The sequence below is a fragment of the Mirounga angustirostris genome, unplaced genomic scaffold, assembly GCF_029215605.1.
Source record: "Mirounga angustirostris isolate CCGP_5_RB_7025 unplaced genomic scaffold, mMirAng1.0.hap1 SCAF_9, whole genome shotgun sequence".
NCBI lineage: Eukaryota > Metazoa > Chordata > Mammalia > Carnivora > Phocidae > Mirounga > Mirounga angustirostris.
Genome location: NW_026991717.1, coordinates 5,736,917 through 5,756,113, shown reverse-complemented (window position 1 = coordinate 5,756,113; position 19,197 = coordinate 5,736,917). Strand labels below are relative to the sequence as shown.

At 58.3% G+C, this 19,197-nt stretch overlaps 3 protein-coding genes across 5 annotated transcripts; 1 reads left to right on the top strand and 2 right to left on the bottom strand.

Moving 5' to 3' along the window:
• Window positions 1-35: 35 nt before the first annotated feature.
• Window positions 36-13,433, bottom strand: UNC45A (unc-45 myosin chaperone A). 3 transcript variants are annotated; one of them, XM_045899378.3, is made up of 20 exons: window positions 13,318-13,433; window positions 12,930-13,091; window positions 12,655-12,691; window positions 12,180-12,355; window positions 10,154-10,246; window positions 9,634-9,801; window positions 8,252-8,420; window positions 7,791-7,961; window positions 6,125-6,296; window positions 5,238-5,538; window positions 4,329-4,423; window positions 3,992-4,133; window positions 3,507-3,647; window positions 3,216-3,343; window positions 3,049-3,115; window positions 2,515-2,628; window positions 2,189-2,304; window positions 1,267-1,384; window positions 1,005-1,160; window positions 36-857 (listed from the first exon to the last, which is right to left on the bottom strand). In XM_045899378.3, exons 1-20 carry the CDS (start codon window positions 13,321-13,323, stop codon window positions 600-602), a joined length of 2,790 nt encoding a protein of 929 aa, XP_045755334.1. In that variant the 5' UTR covers window positions 13,324-13,433; the 3' UTR covers window positions 36-599. The 3 variants fall into 3 exon arrangements, with proteins under 3 accessions (XP_045755334.1, XP_045755333.1, XP_064425932.1); XM_045899377.3 differs by having other exon boundaries at window positions 13,273-13,367; XM_064569862.1 differs by lacking the exon at window positions 2,515-2,628 and having other exon boundaries at window positions 13,273-13,367.
• A 97-nt stretch (window positions 13,434-13,530) lies between these two features.
• Window positions 13,531-16,059, bottom strand: LOC123862027 (protein shisa-like-1). Its single transcript, XM_045901689.3, has 4 exons — window positions 15,559-16,059; window positions 14,609-14,856; window positions 14,198-14,408; window positions 13,531-13,708 (listed from the first exon to the last, which is right to left on the bottom strand). Exons 2-4 carry the CDS (start codon window positions 14,709-14,711, stop codon window positions 13,531-13,533), a joined length of 492 nt encoding a protein of 163 aa, XP_045757645.1. The 5' UTR covers window positions 14,712-14,856; window positions 15,559-16,059.
• Window positions 16,060-16,147: 88 nt separating this feature from the next.
• HDDC3 (HD domain containing 3) lies at window positions 16,148-17,834 on the top strand. The gene is made up of 4 exons (XM_045901849.2): window positions 16,148-16,304; window positions 16,609-16,664; window positions 16,775-17,015; window positions 17,343-17,834. The coding sequence occupies exons 1-4, from the start codon at window positions 16,193-16,195 to the stop codon at window positions 17,471-17,473; spliced, it is 540 nt and encodes a 179-aa protein (XP_045757805.1). The 5' UTR covers window positions 16,148-16,192; the 3' UTR covers window positions 17,474-17,834.
• Window positions 17,835-19,197: the final 1,363 nt, after the last annotated feature.

Below are 19,197 nucleotides of genomic sequence, written 5' to 3'. Positions count from 1 at the left end.
CAGTACAGAGACAAGAGTATTGAAGGACCAGCATCGACGAGTCTAAAGCCATTTATTCCCACGCGACTGAAGAGATTTTTATTAGCTGCCTAGGTTTACCCTGATCCTCCAGCAGGATTAAAAAGCGCTCAGCAGGCTCCAGGGTGAGGAACCCGCTGGAGTCCTTCCGTACAGGTAGCTGCGCTGTGTAGCTCGGCGGCGCACAGCCAGGTCCCTGCCTCTGGACGGGGGGCACGACTGACTTGCACGTTCCCTTTCTCAGAGGGCCGCCGTGCTCCCGCTCGCAGGCTCGGGTGAGGCTCCTTGCCGGGGCGGCTGCCTGACGTGCCCTTCCCAGTGCCGGGAACGCGCGGCCGGCTTAGGACGCACCCTGCCCGTTCCTAGCGGGCTACACTACGGCAGAAGGCCCCGCCGCGGGAGGCTGGAGGCAGTGCTGGCGCAGCAGGGCCGAGACTGACCGTGGCCCCTGGTTCCGCAGAGGTCATCAGGGGCAGCTAGGGAGGAGAGGCCAGTGTGCAGCATCCCAGCCCCCAGCAGCCAAAGCTGTGTCTGCCCTCACTCCTCCGCTGCAGCAGGTAGCGTGTGCGTGAGGCAGCCCCTCACTCTCCATCCCGGTTGGCTTTGATAAGCCCGTAGTCCACGGCTTTCCCCAGGCAAGCCGCAGCGGCTCTCCTGACGGGGCTCTCCTTGCCCTTAGCCAGCACCGACAGGATCTCCAGCACCTCGCTCTCCATGAGGGTGCCGGCGATCTCTTTCGAGGCCTCCACCATGTTCAGTGCCACCACCACACCCCGGTGCTGCAGCTCCTGGTTGGGGCTCAGGAGCAAGGCCTGCAGGATCTCCAGCCAGTGTGTGGTCTGCGGGAAACAGGGCAGCATCACCACCGAGCGACAGGCTCAGACCTGGCAGGAACACTCCCACGTGCCCTGGGATGGCCCCCCACCGGCCGCCATGCAGGGCGTTCCAGGCCCACGTCCCCTCCCCCGCCGAGAAGAGGCACTGACCACTTGGGGGACGCGGCTGCAGAGCGAGGGCCGCATGGAGGTGAGCATGGCCAGGCCCCCAGCAGCGGCCCGCCGCAGCAGCTCATCCTCCTCTCCGCTGTACAGCACCAGCAGCTTCAGCCGGTCATTGCCCTTGGCTTCAAAGAGGTCCTGTACCTGTGGCCAGAGGAGGGGAGGGGACTGAGTGAGCTGCGGCAAAGCCAGGCGGGGCACAGGTACCTCTGCGCGCCTGCCCGTCAGGACCACCCGGACCCGCTCTCACCTCCTTGCTCATGGCCAGGTTACACATGCACTCCGTGGCTGCCCGGCGGATCATCTCGTGCTCCTCGAACATGTAGCCCTCAATCATGGGCACGGCCTTCTCTTTCAGGATCTTCTGCCTGCGGGGCCAGGGTGGAAAGGTCAGCAGCCTCAGAGCTCCTGCATCCACTTCCCCCACCCCCGCATCCCCATGCATTCGAGCCCCGGGTCAAGGACCTCTCGGGCAGTGTCCAAAGACCCTCCTGCACCAGGTATGAGCTGCGGTGGCTTCCAGTTTCTTCACCAGGCCTAGGAGGTAGCATGGGACCGTGGAAAATGCTCTAAGGTAGGAGTTCGGAGACCGGGGAGCTGGCGACAGTGCTGCTAACATCTAATATTTAAGCACTTACCCTGACCCAGAGCTTGAACTCTTTCTTAATCCTCACCACGGCCCTACAGTGAAGGTGCAGGTACGCTTACTATTACTGTTTTGCAGAAGAAGAAACCGAGGCTGAGTGCAGACAGGGAGCCCAATGTCACCGTTCTCGGTAACAGCTGACGCATACCACTTGGCCACACTGCTGGGAGCGAGCCAGGTGCCACGTACTCGGAGATTCTGCGTGTATTTTCTCATTTAAAGCTCACTACCACTCCTGAGGTAGGTGCTACACCCATGCCATTCCACAGAGGGGAAACTGAGGCACGGAGCAGCACTTGTTTGCGGTTACACACTAGCAACCAGTGAAGTCAGGACGTGAACCCAGGCGGTCTGACTCCAGAGCGTGCATGGGCCCTGGCCCAGGCCTTGCGCACTGGTGGACCGAGGTACAAGTCAAACCTCCTGGCCTGTCTCCCCAGCTGCAGGGAAGCCCCTGTGAGGCTCAAGTCAAGCAGTGACCGAAAGGTGCTCTTCAAACTGTAAAGTGCTGTCCTGGGGACCTTACCGGAGCCTCTCACTGATCCCCGCCAGGTTTGTGAGAGCCATGAGTGCCTCGAAGTTCTGCAGGCCTGAGCAGTTGAGGTGCAGCAGGGAGACAAGGGGCCGGACCACCTCATAGATCTGTAATAGAGCCACCTGTCAGGGCCACTCGTCCAGCCCCCACCAACCCCACCAACCCGAGGGTGAGAGGCCACCTGCAGACGGAAGGCGGCCCTCCCCACCCCGGGGCTTCCTGTCTGTCCCAAGGAGGAGCCACAGCCCGGGTCAGAGGCCATCAGGGCCCAGGGAGGGGTGGAGGAGAGGCCAGGGCTGGGGCAGCAGGACACGCACCCGCTCGCCAGGAAAAGTCATCTCCGGGTTGGAGGTGATGGTGAGCTTGGCAAGAGCCTGGGCCGCCTTCGTCTGCCCCACGTCAGTGCCTTCCAGGGCCAGCGGGAGCAGAGCCTGTGGGGACGAGCCGAGCCGTCAGGGTCTGAGATGTGCCCTGGAGGGTAAGGCCCAAACCACCAGCCCGGTCCTGACGGTGGCACGCTCACCTCTCTCCTCCCTCAGGCCTGTCGACACTCCCGCCCAGACCCTCCTCCTCTCTCCCAGGCCTCTCCTCAAGCTGCCCAAACTCTTCCACAAACACTAAGGGCCAGCTGCGGCTTGGGCTGGGCCGCGGGCCACGCAGGCCAATGACACGGGAGAAAGGAGGAGAGTCCGGATCTCGATGGGCACAAACCCGCCCCCGGCAGCATGGCTCTCTCAGCAGGAACACGTTCCTGCAGGTTCCTCATACTGTGTTCCAGCCTCGTCTCTGCCGTGGCAGCCACTGCATCATGCTTTATAGATCATCAGGAAGGAATCTGTAAGGCAGCTTACCTTGCCCCCGCCCTGAGCCACCACAGTGCCACGGTCCTCTACCTCGTCCACCAACGCCAGGAAGACCCTGCAGGGAGACGGTGCGGGTGGGTGGGGGGCTCTGGGCGGCAGCTACGCGGGCGGCCCCCCTGCTCCCCTGCTTCCGAGTCAGGCAAGGTCTGGCTCACCTGGAGAGCAGCTCCCGGCAGGCACTGGTCAGCACGGGGCTCTCGGTCTTCACCATGCACGTCATGGCCGACACCACGCCGGCCTCCAGCAGCTTCTTCACCCGGGCCCGCACGAAAGCCGGTTTGTCCTGGGAAGGAGGCAGCTTAGCAGAGGGGCCCCAGCTGACTGGACAGGGAGAGGGAGACCCTCCTCACAGCACCAATTGATGGGTGGGAACACAAAGGGAAAGAAACCCGCTTAACCGGGAGGCTGCTGCGGAGACCCCCAAAGCCTCTCAGCGGCTCCCTCACCTTGGGGTGCTGCTCGGGCACATGCTGCTTGGCGTACTTGGCCAGCTCCACCATCTTGGGGTCAGGCTCCTCACAGTCGTAGCTGTTGGTGCAGTTCACCAGTGCCGAGGCCACCGCAAAGAGCACTGACCTCTCCTCGGACTGCGCGCAGGAGAGGGGAGTCAGGCGGCTGTCCCCGGGCCTCCACTTCTGCCCTCAGCTCCACCACCGGGACAGCAGGATGAATGTGGGAAGCTCCCAGGCCCACCCTGGCCCCAGACTCTTGGGAGCTCACACACTCAACTTCCCTAACTCCCCCAGAAACACTGTCCTGCCCGACGCGGCCGGTGTAGCCCCGCAGGCCCAGGCTACGGAGCGGCCACGCAGGCTGCCAAAGCTCCCACCCTGGGGCCATGAGAGCCACTGCCCGAGACCTGCCAAGAAAGCCTGGTCGATTCTAATCGCAGATACTGTTCCCAAATGACTAGAGGAACCCATGGAGCTACCCTGCTGAGCTGGAACAGAGCCTTCAGGGCAGCCTCATCTTCCACAAACTCTTCCTTCACGTCGGCGTCGAAGGTGAGGTAGGCCAGGCCCTCCACCGCCCAGCGCCGTGTGCCTGCGTCGATCTGGTCATTGCACAGCCACCTGGGGACATGCAGGGTAGTGGGCAACCATCAGAACTGGGGGGCTTCCCCTCTACACACGAAGCAGTTCACGTGGCAGGATCCAGGAGGGTCTGCCTGGGGGACAGCAGGGTAGTGGGGAGGCCCCATCCTCCACCCAGACCCTCTCGAGGCCTAGCTGACAGGTGGGGAGCCATGGCAACACCAAATAACTCACTTTCGACACTGCTTGGCCAGTTTGAGAGTGGAGCCTTCAGCAAACTGCTTCATGCTGAAGTCTGTCCCTCCAGCCGAGCCGAGCTTACACAGGCCCTGGAGGAAGAGGTGAGAACCAGCCGTTGGTCTCTAGGGATGGAGGCAGAGCTGGGCTCCTCCACACCCGGCATGGGCTCTCTCCCCGACATTCTGCCGGGCCCTCTGGAGGCCATACACATCCCTACCAGGCTACTACCTAGAGCATTTGGCAGCAAATCAGCTACTGGGGCGGTCAGGTGACACACATCTGGTAGAGACTGACGTATTGTCCACTGTGCGGTCCTGGACCCCAACCCTCCAGATCTGCACTGGGATTTGCTCTGTTCCTTTCCATGTCATACAGAGCTCTTTACAGGTGAAGCTAACACGTGTGCGAAGACAGGTGCCTCAGGCAAGGCAAGATCCTTCTGGGACGGAGACACCCAGGACTAAGTGCCCTAAGGAGGAGGGCCAGCCTTCCCGAGGTGCAGCAGGCTCATGGAGGCCAACCAGAGCCCAAAGCTCCAGCATCTGGGGCCACCTGGAGGCTGAGCCTTTCCACACGGCCCCTCCACCCGGCCGGGCCAACTAGCCTGGCCCAGCAGTCCCCCTCCTCCATCATCTCCTCCTGAAGCTTCTCCCACCGCCTCCAGGGGGCAGCATGTGCTGTCCTGCATTCTCGGGGGTCCTCTCTGGACAAGGCTCATGTCCCTGACTTGACCATGAGCCCTGTGGTAGAAGGAGCCAGGGCTCACGCCTCTGGCTTCGACAAGGCCCTGCATATCCCATATTTTCACCAGGCTGTGCTGGAGCCACACCCTGACACACCAACCACCCAAAAAATGCCCCTGCCTGCCAGCGGGCCTGCCCAAGCCAGGCCTGCCCGGCTCACCACCAGCGCCCGGATGCGGATGCTGTCCTTCTCGCTGCGCTTGTACAGGTCCTTCAGCAGCGAGACGCCGTTGGCCGTGATGAATGAGGCCCGCTTGGCCTTCCCGGCCGCGTGGATCAGGGCCTCCACGGCCACCAGCTGCTCCTCCTCCTGCTCGGAGGCACACAGGGCCATCACGCTCTCCATGACGCCGCTCAGCTCCAGGGCCCGGTTGCCGGCTTCACACGGGCCCTGCAGGAGGCAGGACACCGTCTGGATGGCCCGCAGCTTCCCGGCCAGCCCTTGGCCCTCAAACCAGCTCCTGAGGGGCACAGGGTAACAGTGGTCACACCAAGGCTGGCATAAAGGGACTCTCCTTCCCTCCCTCCCCGTCCACCGGCCCGGCATCTGCGCTACCTGGGCAGGAACAGCAAGGAAAGCTGACCCAGGACCTCGGGCACATGCCCCTGGGCACCGGTGGCCCATTTTCTCTCGCTAGGGTTTCGGGCCTCCCCTGATCATACACCTGACCTAGGTTACTCTCGCGCACACCACTGTTTAGCTCCTTTCCCGCACTTCTGACGATCCGAAAGTGCTCTTATTTCAGGATTTGTCCTCAGTCCCAGCTGGAAGCTCCTTACGGGCTGGACTGTCGTGCGGCCCTGCGGTGTCGGAACGCACACCCCAAAGTGCTCAGTATGCACAGCGCGCGCTCGAGGCCGTTCGCTGTGGCGTAGAACGGAGGAAGAACGTCCCCCGGGGAGGCCACTTGGGAAAAAGAAGTGTGGTCCCTGCGAGGCCTCCCCAAGGCTGCTCTCCTGGTTGAAACCCTTTCACTGTTGCCCCTCCCCAAGGAGCGCAACCCCGTCGGCGCCCCTGGCAACGGGCCGCGGGGCCGCCTCCCTTACTTGATGTAGTTCTCACACAGTCGGTGGAAATTCTCCCTCTCGGCATCACACTTCAGGTCATCAAAAAGCTTGCTGAGCAGCACGGAGGCACTCATGCGGCTGTTCGCGGTCACCGCGAGCTCCCCGGGAGGCTCCCGCACAGAGCCCCCCACCTCCAGAATCTTCTTCAGGCCTGAAAAGACACACTGCTATGGAGGCAGCAGAAAGCAGGCAAAGGGAGGAAGTTCCCTGGGAGGGGCACGGACAAGCAGGGCCTCCCAGAGACGAGGGTACACAGCGTGGACAGCGGCGTGCAGGGCAGGCTCGGAGAGCCCTGGGGGCTGATCCACCGCCTCCAGGGATAGTCGTGGCGTCAGGGAAGGCCCGTGGAGTGAGGACTGCATGCTGGCCCTGCCCACGGGTTCCTCATCTGTAAAACTAAAGGGGAAAGTAACATCCAGGCTTCCCAGCATTATGGGGACACCAAAAGATGAGCACCCGATAAACATCCTCATGGAGGGACTTTGCTAAACTTTCCTTATCTATTTTTTAAGGGAAAAGAAAAGTGTCAATTGATTACTGTATATATATGTGTGCACATATGTACATATGTATTTTTTCTTAAAAATTTTATTTATTGGGGCGCCTGGGTGGCTCAGTTGGTTAAGCGACTGCCTTCGGCTCAGGTCATGATCCTGGAGTCCCTGGATCGAGTCCCGCATCAGGCTCCCCGCTCAGCAAGGAGTCTGCTTCTCCCTCTGACCCTCCTCCCTCTCGTGCTCTCTGTCTCTCATTCTCTCTGTCTCAAATAAATAAATAAAATCTTTAAAAAAAAAAAAAAAAAAATTTTATTTATTTACTTGAGAGAGAGAGAGTGCGTGCAAGCACATGAGTGGGAGGGGAGGGGCAGAGTGAGGGGGAGGGGCAGAGTGAGCGGGAGAAGCAGACTCCCTGCTGCGCAGGGAGCCTGACACAAACCTCAATCCCAGGACCCTGGGATCATGACCTGAGCCAAAGACAGATGCTTAAGCGACCGAGCCACCCAGGTGCCCCAATACTTCTTTTTTTTTTAAGTACTCTCTCTGCCCAATGCAGGGCTTGAACTCATGACCCCGAGGATCAAGAGTCGCATGTTGCAGGGGCACCTGGGTGGCTGTCGGTTAAGTGGATGACTCTTGATTTTGGCTCAGGTCTTGATCTCAGGGTCGGGATATCGAGCCTTGCGTCTGGCTTTGTGCTCAGCGGGGAGTCTGCTTGAGATTCTCTTCCTCTCCCTCTGCCCCTCCCCGCCCCATCACAGGCACGCTCTCTCTCAAATAATAAATAAATCTTTAAAAAAAAAAAAAAAAGAATTGCATGTTCCCACTGACTGAACCAGCCAGGCGTCCCAAGAAGTGTGAATTTATATAGTAAACTTTTCTCTGAGTACAGAAGTAATACACACTCACTAGGGAACACCTCAGATACAGAAAGCCGATCCAGCCTCCCCGCTGATGGGCTGGCAGGCCTGCTCGAAGTGCATGCATGTGCACACGGGCACGGCTGAAGGGTCTTGCTCTGGGCCCGAGCCCACAGTGCAGGCCACAGGGTGCGCTTCGGTGCAGACTCACGGCCGGGTACAGTCACCCAAGCAAGATGTAACAGATACGCTCAGTCTCCTTCCCCCTCTTCAAAACTGGTCACCTACCTTGGTCAATGACCCAGAGGGTGAGGCTGTTGTTGGGGTCCTTCAGAGACTTCCGGGGCACTGCTTTAATCAGGAGGGTCAGAGCATTGTCCCGGCCTTGGCCGGAGACCCCCACCTCAGTCAGTAGCTCCAAGAGGTTACTGATGAGGACCTTTAGCTCCCGGGCAGGATCTGGCAATGAGAAGGCATCAGTGAGCCCCACAGTGGCGCAGCCCTGCCTGACCCCTCACCTTCCCAACAGGCCAGGGAGACACAGGAAGGGGAGACCAGCATCCTGGGCTCTGGGCTGGGCTCCAGCCTTCCCCGTAGGTACCCTCATTGCTTCGAATCTGGAGTAAAATACTGTCACTGAGCCAGATTCCTGAACAACCTGCGGTCCCCCAAGAGCTGGCGTGGCTGGCTCGGCCCCTTCCCCTCCATGATCGCAACACCCAAAGGACCACAGACCTGCTTCAACTCACCCACAATGATGGCACCTTCTTTGCCTCTGAAGCCCTTCTTGACGCCTTCCTTGAGGGCATCAAATATAACCTGCAGCAGGTGGCAGGCAGCCAGGGACACGGCTTGGTTTTCCACGCCCAGGATGGAGACCACACGCCGAGTTCCCAGCACACTCAGGGTTGCCACCGTCTGGGTGGGAGAGAGGGGGGACAGAGCCTCCAGTTGGTGCAGGGCAGCCACAGAGATCCCTAACTGTGGGTCGCGAGTATGGCCAGAAGGGGAGAAAACATCTGGGTGGAAGGCCAAGTGGAATCAGAGTGGGCCTGACTGTGTGACCCGGGGTGACACCAGGATTGTTTTGCGGGAACGGCTTCCTAAAGGAAACATTCCAGAGGAATCCACCACTACCTCTCCTCAGCTCGTCAGAGACAAGCAACACTGTGACCCCGGGAGCAGCTGCTTTGGTTCGTGTTTCCCCAGAACCCCAGAAGCCTGGACAAGCTCCGTAACTCCCAAGTCCAAGGACACCTGGTTCCTTTCCAATGGTGACCCTGAGGTTCTGTCTGCAGCCTGAGGATGTGGACATGCATGGAACAGACGACAAGGCCTCTCCAGCCCATTTCTAAGCTGGATATCCCAGAGGGTCACCTGGGATGGGCAGGAAGGCTAAAGGAGGTAGACGGAATTCCCATGGCTTTACTTAGTCCTGGGAGACCCAGAAATATAGCCTGAGTCTGGCCTAAAGAGCTCCACGGAATATCCCATAGCTCTATCTCTGATCTCAGAATTATGGGCACCTCTCAAAGGAACCAAGGGTTGAGTTCCTGTCCCCTGGTCCAGCCAGCTCAGGCAAGAGCTAGGGCCTGGACTTCACCAGGGCAGGACTGTTCTTGCACAAGTGTCTGTGCTGGACATGTCCCATCTACACTGACAACCAGTTCAGGGTCAAGCCCCTCCTATCTGGTCCCTGTCTCGATGGTACAGATGCTGTGGGTGCCATCACTGACCACGTCACTGGCTGGAGGACACCCCTGCAGGGGAAATGCCAGTTTGATGGTTAGGGAAGGACGGGGGCCCCTTTCCTTGCAACAGCTTGCGTTTACTGTACAATGAATGAGTCCAAACAAGGGGTCTCTGAGCCGGCTCCAGGAAAGCCTAGCTCAAGCCTACTTAAAGTACGGGCTCAGGGTGTCATTGGGCCGCTTCTGCTTTTTACAGGCCCCAGTTCATCCCAAATCATGATGGTTTTTTGGGAGCCATTTTAAGTTCTCCTCTCATTACACGTCTCCTTGTACTCTGCCTTCCGTTCTTCCGGGCACAGTGAGGGGTGGAAGGGTGGGTGGGTGGATGGAGGAACAGAGGGCCTGACTGAGGCAGTAACTGGCCCCTGGGCCCCACCTACTCGTGACTGGTGCTCGGAGCAGATGCCGACCAGCGTGCGCAGAGCTGCCAGCATCAGGTCGGCCTCGCCCGTGTCCAGCAGGCGTTGCAGGAGCTGAACCCCGTTGCTCCGGAAGATCTTCTCAGCCCCAGCATCCTCCCGGGCCAGCACCACCAGGTTCTGGGAAGCCTATGTCAAAGAAGTGCACCATCATGTGGACGCTGCATACGGCAGAGGCCAGGGCGAGCCGCGAGCCTGAGCTCTGGACCGCACTGCTTCCATTTAGCAGCTGAGTGACCTTGTCATAAATGTAACCTCTCCGAACTTCAGTTTCCTCCAGTAAGTAAGCAGAAGGACACACGCAGGCCCCAGGCCCTAAGTTCTCGCTGGGAGCCCGGCTGCGTGGCCCGAGGAGCACCATGCACCACAGCAGGCCAGCAGCAGCTGGGGGGCCAACACGGGCTCACAGCGAGGGCACCACCGGGGGGGAGGGGGGCTGTAGTGGGAATTCTGCCCCCACTCGCTCAGTCCAGACCTATACCTTTTGCTTCTTCTCGGTGCCCTTCTCTTGTGGGTCCAAGAGTATCTGAAACATCTGTTCCACTTTGGCATCCGTTGAGGACATGTATCGCACCTACAACAAGCCAACGAGGCACGGAGGAGGTCACTCTTTCCGCCAGAGACTGCGCATTCCCTGTGTGCTCCCTTCTGCTCCTCCCAGGGCCTGGCTCCTGTCCCTAGGAGGCACAGCCAGCACACCTGGGCTTCGGGCTCCCACCATGCCACCTGGGCAGGAAGAGACTCTCCTGGCCACTTCACCCAAACGTCCCACGCCTGTTTTCCCTTCTGACCTACTTCCCGCTCAGGCGGCAGGGGCGGCGCCAGGGCTGATGGGAAGGCAGCCTGTGAGCCGCGGGGCCACCCCCGCCCGGAGGTGCCCTCCATGTTGTGGCAGCATGGGTGCTCTGCCCATGGCGTTCAACCCAGCATGGACACCTGTAGCAAGGGAGTCAGCGGGCCACGAGGTAGCTGCAAACACTCCCTGGGACTCCAGAATTCTCTTTCTGACAACTTTTAAAAATCATCTGATTGAGCAAGATCATCATAGGCCCTCTCCCGACCCACGGCCCAGGGCATGGATGGTGGCACGTACCTAGCACATGTGCCACTCCCTGCTTCCCCCTTTGCATCCATGGCGGACATGACCAACCAGTCATGCATGGAACGTTCTGCTAGGCCCACCAACCTGCTTCCTCATCCATCTCAACACAGGGCTCAGGCAGCTCCTGCTGACCGAACAGAGCTGGCATGGAGGAAAAAACGACCTGCTTTCCCAAGTCTCAACCTTTCAGTAAGCTGTTTGCCAGTGTATTACGTGCTCTCACTGTGACAGCATTGTAACATCACGTGATCTGCTTAATTCAAGCTTGGTTGTGGTTCACGATGGGCTTTAGGTCCTTTTCTCCTAAAGTAACGTTGAACATATGTACTATACCAAGAATGTCTCTTTCTATACCATGAAGTTAATGGATGAAGCAAAATCTCTTTGAAAAACTCCATCAATCCCACTCCTTTCCCCAAGGGTCATGCTGTTATCATTTTGACGCATATCTCTGAAAATATTTTTCTTCAGATTTACACACCCAAGTGGGCCCACAGAAGAAACACGGTACTTTTGAGGGTGTACGTGGGGTACTGTTTCAACATAAACGGTATCGTGCTATGTGTGTTACAGCATACTTGGCTTTTTTTCATTTAAGAAGTATTCTCTTTCTGGAGCGCCTGGGTGGCTCAGTCGGTTAAGCGTCTGCCTTCGGCTCAGGTCATGATCCCAGGGTCCTGGGATCGAGCCCCGCATTGGGCTCCCTGCTCTGCGGAGAGCCGGCTTCTCCCTCTCCCTCTGCCTGCCGCTCTGCCTACTTGTGCTCTATCTCTCTGTCAAATAAATAAATACAATCTTTAAAAACAAACAAAAAAAAGAAGTATTTTCTTTCCACATCTATACATGGAAATCTACCTATTCTCGGTAACTATAAGAGTCCACAGTAAGGGCAGCACCCCACTTATTTAGCCATTCCCCTATTGCTGGGCAGTTAGCCAAGCTCCAATTTTTCATTACAACAAACAAGGCTGAAATAAACACACACGCCTGCTCGTGTACATGGGCAAGGCTTCTCCAGGGAAGACAGCAAGTAAACATACTGGATCATAGGGTACGCTCATTTAAAATTTTAAGAGCTATGCTCAGGCACTCCCCGAAGGAGCTGTACCAATATATACCAACTCCGGCAGTCATGAGCAAGCCCACCACTTAAGCGTCTGCCTCCCTTCTAGCAAAATGTATATACTTTAAAAGTTTGCCAAACAGACCACCGAAAAGACAGCACCTTGCTGTTATTTCCATTTGCTTCTCCCTAACCACTAGCAAGGCTGAGCATCATTCCATAAGCTTGTTTGCCATCAGTATCTCCTGTGTTTACATCCTTTGCCCAGATCCATTTACCAGTGTCCCTCTACCACCTGTCAATGCCTCTCTCTCTCTGCCTCTCTCTCGGTCATTCGTGTACCTTCTCCTGAATCTGGCCCCCGATGTTCCTCAGGGCCTCCTGGAAAACTTTGTTCTTGGGCTCCAGGCTCACACATCTCTGCAGGTCGAGGACAGCCTGGTCAAGGCGGCCCAACTTCTCTAGGGCTTGGCTGCGCCGGTAAAGTGCTTTGACATCTCCTCCGTCCTTTTCAATGGCTGAGCACAAACGGGAGCTCTGTCAGCACCCATGAGGCCACTGTCTCCAGGCAAGAGCAGTAGGGAAAGGTCTTGAGGGCCCGAGGAAGGTAGGGGGACAGATGTGGGGCTCAGTATTCCAGCCTCAGAAAGGTGAGGGTAGCTGCAGAGAAGGAAATGCCCGAGGAAGTGGAAAAGAAAGAAGGCAGAGGTGTTTCTGGGGCCAAAGGGAAAGGAAAATGTGAAGGTGCAGTGGTCCCAGAGTCCTTGCCCACCATTAGAAGCCCCACAGCTCTGCCCCCCAGCCCACAGTCCCCTACCTTTGGATGCCTCGGTTTCTGCTTTGTCGTAATCTTCCTGTTAAGAAAAGGAACAGGAGCTTGAGAGGCTGGTCGTCTCCCTTTCAGGCCACTAGCTGGGCAGCAGGGCTGTGCCCTAGAGCCACTAGATTCCCCACCACCCCGAGGCCCAAAAGACATCAGACAAGTAAGCGCAGGTGGCCTGGGAAGGTGAATGCCCAGTCGGAACCCAAACAACAGCGAGCTGGGCAAACCGGGCCCAGGGAGGGCAGAAGAAGAGCAGCCGGCTCCCTCACCAGCTTGAGGTGGCAGGCGGCCCGGTTTCGGTGCAGAATGGCCTGGTCCTGGGGCGTAGCACCCAGACCCAGGGCCTGAGTGTAGGCCGTCAGGGCGCCCTCGTAGTCCCCGCATTTGAACAGCTCGTTGCCCTCCTTCCGCAGCTGCTCCGCCGCGCTGGCCTGTGGAGGGAATGGGTGGAAACGTCGGGGGTGGGCTCAGGCCAGGGCCGGGGAAGCTGGGAGAAAGGAGACCGGGGGTCAGGGGCAAGTCCCGTGGAGGGCCAAGACTGGGGGAGAAGGAGGCCGGGGAACGGTCAGAGCAGGTGGGAAGTGGTGATGGAGCGGTAGGATGGGTACGCACCCCGGGGGCGACCGGCCGGGGCTTGGGGGCGCTTGGACCACTCACAGTCATCGCGCAGCAGGCGTCCAGGGCGCGCGCAGGCGCAGTCTCTGGGGCGGAGGGGGACCAGGCTCAGGAATCTGGCGTCTTCCGCCCCACCCCGGTCTTGCGTCAGAGGCGGAGGCAGGGGAGGGGCGGGGCCAAGGCGAGAGCGCGCCGGTGGGCGGGGCTCTGGTGGGCGGGGCTCGGGTCCGCGGTGCAGACAGGCCGTGGGCGCGCCTAGTCTGTTCCCACCGGGACCTGCAGGGGGCGCGCGGCGGAGGACCCAGAGGGAGGCCGGCAGAGGCCCCGGCGCCGGCCACCACCCCGACCGCGGCAGAAGTGTACGAGGTCGGCGGTCATCAGGGCCACGAGCAGCAGGGTATAGAGGCCCAGGGCTAGGAGCGGGCCCCGGCCCCTGTAGGAGAGGGGAGAGTATTAGGGTGCTGGCCCCAGCCGCGCGCCTCCTGCTGCAGCCTGTCGGTTACAGAGCCGCTGAGGGTCCCGAGAAAGCTCGGGACACCCCTCTCCCCGGATAAATGTAGAATTCATAAATAGAAATTCAGGGGGCTCACAGGTGCCATGAAGCCATCCATGGACAGATTCAGTTTTGAAAACCCCGACTATAATGGCTGTAATCCACTCCAAGATCCTCTCAGTCTGACACCCGTCCCACCTCACCCCAGCCCCACATTGCATGCAATGGCTCCCTGTTACCCGCTTACACAGCCCCCTGAGCTTCCTTTCTCATAACTGTCATTATGTATTCACGCGATTTTCTGTTTGAAGTCGGCCCCTCCCCTCGTCTGTATGTTACAAGCCTCCCGCCCCAGAATTTAAAAACAGAACTCCGGATGCTGGAACACCTTGCCAGTGTCCCAGTGGCTCTGGGGCTTGGAGTTCTCACCTGAGGATGGGTGGGGGCGGAAGGGCGGACAGGTTGACCTGGTGCAAGGCCTCAAATTCAGCCCGGGTGCAGCAGGAGCCCCCTGCAGCCTGCAGGCGGCAGCAGTAGGCTTCCTCCGGGGTATCAGAGAGCCGGGGACAGAAAAAACCGGGATAGTAGCGGCCATCAGCGTCCCAGGTGGTCTGGCACAAGTCGGGGTGGTGGGCCAGTGCTGAAGGGAGGAGCAAAGGGGCTGGAGACAGGCAAGAATGGCCTGCCCACACCCAACTCCAACCCTTCTGGAGAGTGGAAATGATCAGCCATTACTAAAAGGGCAGGCTCCCTTCCCCGCCCCCACCGGCTGCCCAGAGCAGCTCATACCCTGCAGTGATTGCAGGGGCCTGAAGAGGGGTGCGCGCAGAGGAGGTGTACCTGAGAGAGAGGTCGGCTGAGCAAGCGGCACCCAGCTGAAGAGCAGCAGCCGCCCCACGGTCAGGCCAGTCAGCAAAAGGCCCAGCCTCCTCTGAAAGCCCATGAGAGGTCACCTCCACCTCAGCGCTGGTCTTAGGAACCCCAACATCTCTCTTTCTAAGCCATGGCTGCAGACAGGAGGGAAATAATCAAAACCGCACGGCCTCTGGGCGCCAGTAACACAAACCTGAAGCTTCTATCACAGACCTCTGGAAAGAGATGAAAGTGATCAAGTTTCTATCTTCTGTTGGAAAACGTGGGGACTGTGTCTCCCAGCTGCCCAAGGTTTTCTGAGCTGAAGGGGAAAAGGTTCAGCAGACTAGAGGGCAGAAAGCATGAGAGAGAAGTTGAGGCATTAGGCTGAAGAACAGACAAGCATTTAGAGCCAGGTTTATTTCTCTCTACCCACTCTCAATTTCCAGGCTGCTGTGTAAGCCCTGGGAATTCTGGTCGTTCCATTCCAGGCCCCAGGGACCTCAGTAACAGCGTTTGGAGCTTTCCTCCCTAACTTCTGAATCATGGCAACCACTAAGACTAGCTGAAAAACAAGGGCAAGTCCTTCCATTAACTTTTCCCTTGAGCCCTTGTCTGCCCCAGCTACCAGCCAAAACATAAAAGCTATCAGTCTGATTGGAGTACTATACTTTGCAAACCAGTTCACAGGAAAAGCTCTTCCAGGGTCTCCAGGTCTCTCTTACCCCTTAAATCTCATAGATGCCATCTGCCGAGACAGGGGATTTCTCTAGAAGGCCCAAGGCCACCAGCCAGTAGTGTTGTTAATCTAGTCTATGGAGACCTTACAGTGCCATGCTCCCAGAACAGCATGACAACAGTTATCATCTGAGGGGCCCACAGCAGGTGTCTGGGGACTGAAGCAGGAACACTTATGGTACAAGAAAGAAATGCAGCACCTGAGAACAAAGAAGACAGTTCTTGCAGAAACATCACTGCTGCCTGGGAGTCTAAACCTGAAGCAATTAGGCAGGCTTCTAGTGTAAGCTCCAATTTCCAGAAGGTCAGGCCGTAGGGTCTTCTGGGCCCAAAGGGGAGGCTCCCATGCCCATTCCAACCAGTCCCTCCCTGCAGGGAAAACCATTTTTAGAACACTTTGAGAATTTTCAGAGCATTGACATTGAAGATTGTCTTTTCATGGGAGGAGAGGATCCTCCTGGAAGAGGTTGTCTTTGACCCGGGGAGGCTAGGTGAATTGCCCTTCCTCCAAAGTACCACGGTCCCCTGTGTCTTCCTGCCCTGAATCCAGCACACTGTGAGAACATTGTCTTCCTCCTTCCCCGAGATTGTGGGTTCCCAGGGAGGCAGGCCATGTCCTTCTTGCACCCCCAGCAGAGCGTCTGAACCAGGGGCTGCGATGCTGAGGACAGCTGCCCACACCAGTTGCCCTCTGCGCCCGGACGTCAGCTCCAGAGAAACCTGCGTGCGCCAGACTCCGCAGTCACTGGCCTCCGCGGAGCCAGGGGGCGCTACGGACGCTCCATCTGTGCTCCAGGGGCTCCCGGGACATCAGTCGCCCGCCCCACCCGCGCAATGGGCTCCGAGGCCGCGCAGCTGGTGGAGGCTGCGGACTTCGCGGCTCGCAAGCACCGACTGCAGCGGCGAAAGGACCCCGAAGGGACCCCCTACATCAACCACCCTATCGGTGGGCGCACCGCCCGGGGAGCGACCGCAGCGGTGTCTAGGGGGTGGGGACCGGGAAGGGGACGCGGGCGGAGGGCCTACGCCGCATTGAGCACCTACTCTGTACCAGGCTTTGTGCCGGGCACTTTCCGTGTGTAAGTCTCACAACAACCCCGGGGCGGTAGGCATGATTGTTCCTCTGCACAGTTGACACCCAAAGAGAGTGAAGGCCATCCGGCTAGTGAGAGGCCACATCTGGCTCTGCAAAATCCGCAGCACGCAGCCTGGGACTCCCTCAGGTCTGACTTCCTGCTTTGCCCCGTCAGGTGTGGCCCGGATCCTGACCCATGAGGCGGGAATCACTGACATTGTGGTGTTACAGGTAACTCCCCTCGTTCTCTCCTAGGAGGCTAGGGTGGGGATCAGGGACCGCATTCGGCCCTGGGCACCCCTTGCCTGGAGTCACAGGGCTAAGTGGAAGCCTGTCCCCAGGCAGCCCTGCTCCATGACACAGTGGAGGACACAGACACCACCTTGGATGAGGTGGAGCTGCACTTTGGCGCTCAGGTGCGGCGTCTGGTGGAGGAAGTAACAGATGACAAGACTCTGCCCAAGCTGGAGAGAAAGCGGCTGCAGGTGGAGCAGGCACCCCACAGCAGTCCCAGGGCTAAACTGGTGAAGCTGGCAGACAAGCTGTACAATCTGAGGGACCTGAATCGCTGCACCCCAGAGGGTACGCGCCCCCCCCCCCCCCGCCACCTGCTCTGAGGGAAAGGGGAGGGATGTCCTCCTTCTGGAGGCACAGGTTGGTCAGTTCCAATGGAAAAAAAAAAAGAGCCTTGGCCTTCTTGTTGATTCCCCCGGCTAATCCTACTAGACCACTCTGATCTTTCACACCGTAGAAGTGCAGTAACTGGGCCAAGGGGACGTTTTCAGGACAAATCCCATCGGGAACATCTCGTGGCCCTGCACCACGCCCTCCAGGAAGTGGGCAGAAGTGGGCAAAATACAATGCTGTCCTGGATGCCATGTGAGCAGTTTTCTGTCCATTCTCATGCAGGATGGTCTGAACATAGAGTCCAGGAATACTTCGAGTGGGCAGCGCAAGTGGTGAAGGGGCTTCAGGGAACAAACCGACAGCTGGAAGAGGCTCTAAAGCAGCTGTTTAAGGAGCGGGGGCTGACACTCTGAGCAGTGCTTGGAACCATCAGGGGCCCAGACTCCAGCCTTGGCCCAGGCCAGAAAGGATTCCTATTCCAGCCTTTCCTTGCCTCTCCATCTCCTTCCTGACTGGTTCAGCCCAGATACGAGAGGCCAAAAAATACTTGTCTCTTCTCACTCTGAATGTGTCCTGCCGACTAAGCTGAGCCCTGGATTGTGGAAATCAGATGCAGCCCGTCCAATCCTAATGCACTTACTGCCCTTTCTCCAGGCCTTGGGTCTGTTTGCTATTCTGTATGAGTGAACTCTGGCCCCTCGGGGACTCGGGCTTCTGGAAACACTAGTTCATAAGTCATTATGGAAAAATAAAGCATTTTGGGTAAAGCTTTAAGTTCTTGCTGCTCCTTCCTCAGCCTCCCAAATGGGGAGCAGGAGGCGGGATACCTGCCCTTCGGCAGGGCGGGGTACCGACTGCGTGCCCCCAGGGACAGGTCGCTCACGTTGAGGGCCTCGGACCCACCCCCCCGGCCCCCGCCCCGAGCCTGGCTTCCTTATCAGTGAAATAGGCTGTGTAATTTCTAGGGTTAGACTAGGTCCCGTCTCAGACGGAGCCTGACACATAGGTGTTCAAGAAATGGTAGTCTTCCTCTTTAAGAAAGTTGGACGGGATGACAGATGTTTTGGAAAGGAATGCCACCTGCATACCAGCAACAACAGGACAGGGCCGGTGGGGGTACTGCGCGTCCCTCACCCCAGACCGCCCCGAAAACTCGTCGCCGTCCCCAGGCCACCCCAGATCTCAGCCCTATCACGCCGCCGGGTCCTTTGCTTGCTAAGTGACAAGAACTTCCGGGCGCCTTCGGAAGTGGCCGCGGGGCGGCCCCGCCCCCGGAGGCCTGTGGTGGGCGGGGCGGCCCCGCCCCCGGAGGCCTGTGGTGGGCGGGGCGGCCCCGCCCCCGGAGGCCTGTGGTGGGCGGGGCCTGGGAGAAGCGGCCGGCCGCTAGGTGGCGTCCGTGCGCAGGGGTCTGCAGGTGACGGATTTCTGGTCGCCGCCGAGCCGCTGAGGCTTATTGGCGGGGAAATTAAGTCAAAGGCCTTTTCGTGCTAGACCACGGTGGTTATTTACCCAAAGAAGGCCCCGGCGCAGTTTCTGCAGGAAAAAATGGTGAAGGGCCGCAAGAAGGCGACTTTAAAAGGAAACGAGTTTCAGGATAGTCCCAGGTAAATGGATCAGCAAAGTTCAAAGTTCAGTGTAGTCCTCTTAAGGCTGGCCAGGATGCGGTATGTTTTGGAGAATTTTGGTTTTAGTTTAATAGATTATTTGCGGGGAGGTAGGATTACAGGACTTTTAAAAACTTTATTCCTGGGGCGCCTGGGTGGCTCAGTTGGTTGAGCGACTGCCTTCGGCTCAGGTCATGATCCTGGAGTCCTGGGATCGAGTCCCGCATCGGGCTCCCTGCTCGGCAGGGAGTCTGCTAAAAAATAAATAAATAAATTAAATAAATAAAAATAAAAACTTTAATCCTGGGGCGCCTGGGTGGCTCAGATGGTTAAGCGTCTGCCTTCGGCTCAGTTCATGATCCCAGGTCCTGGGATCGAGCCCCGCATCGGACTCCCCGCTCGGCGGGAAGCCTGCTTCTCCCTCTGCCTGACACTTCCCTTGCTTGTGCTCTCTCTCTCTCTGTGTCAAATAAATAAATAAAATATTAAAAAAATAATAAAAATAAAAACTTTATTCCTTACACTTGAATACA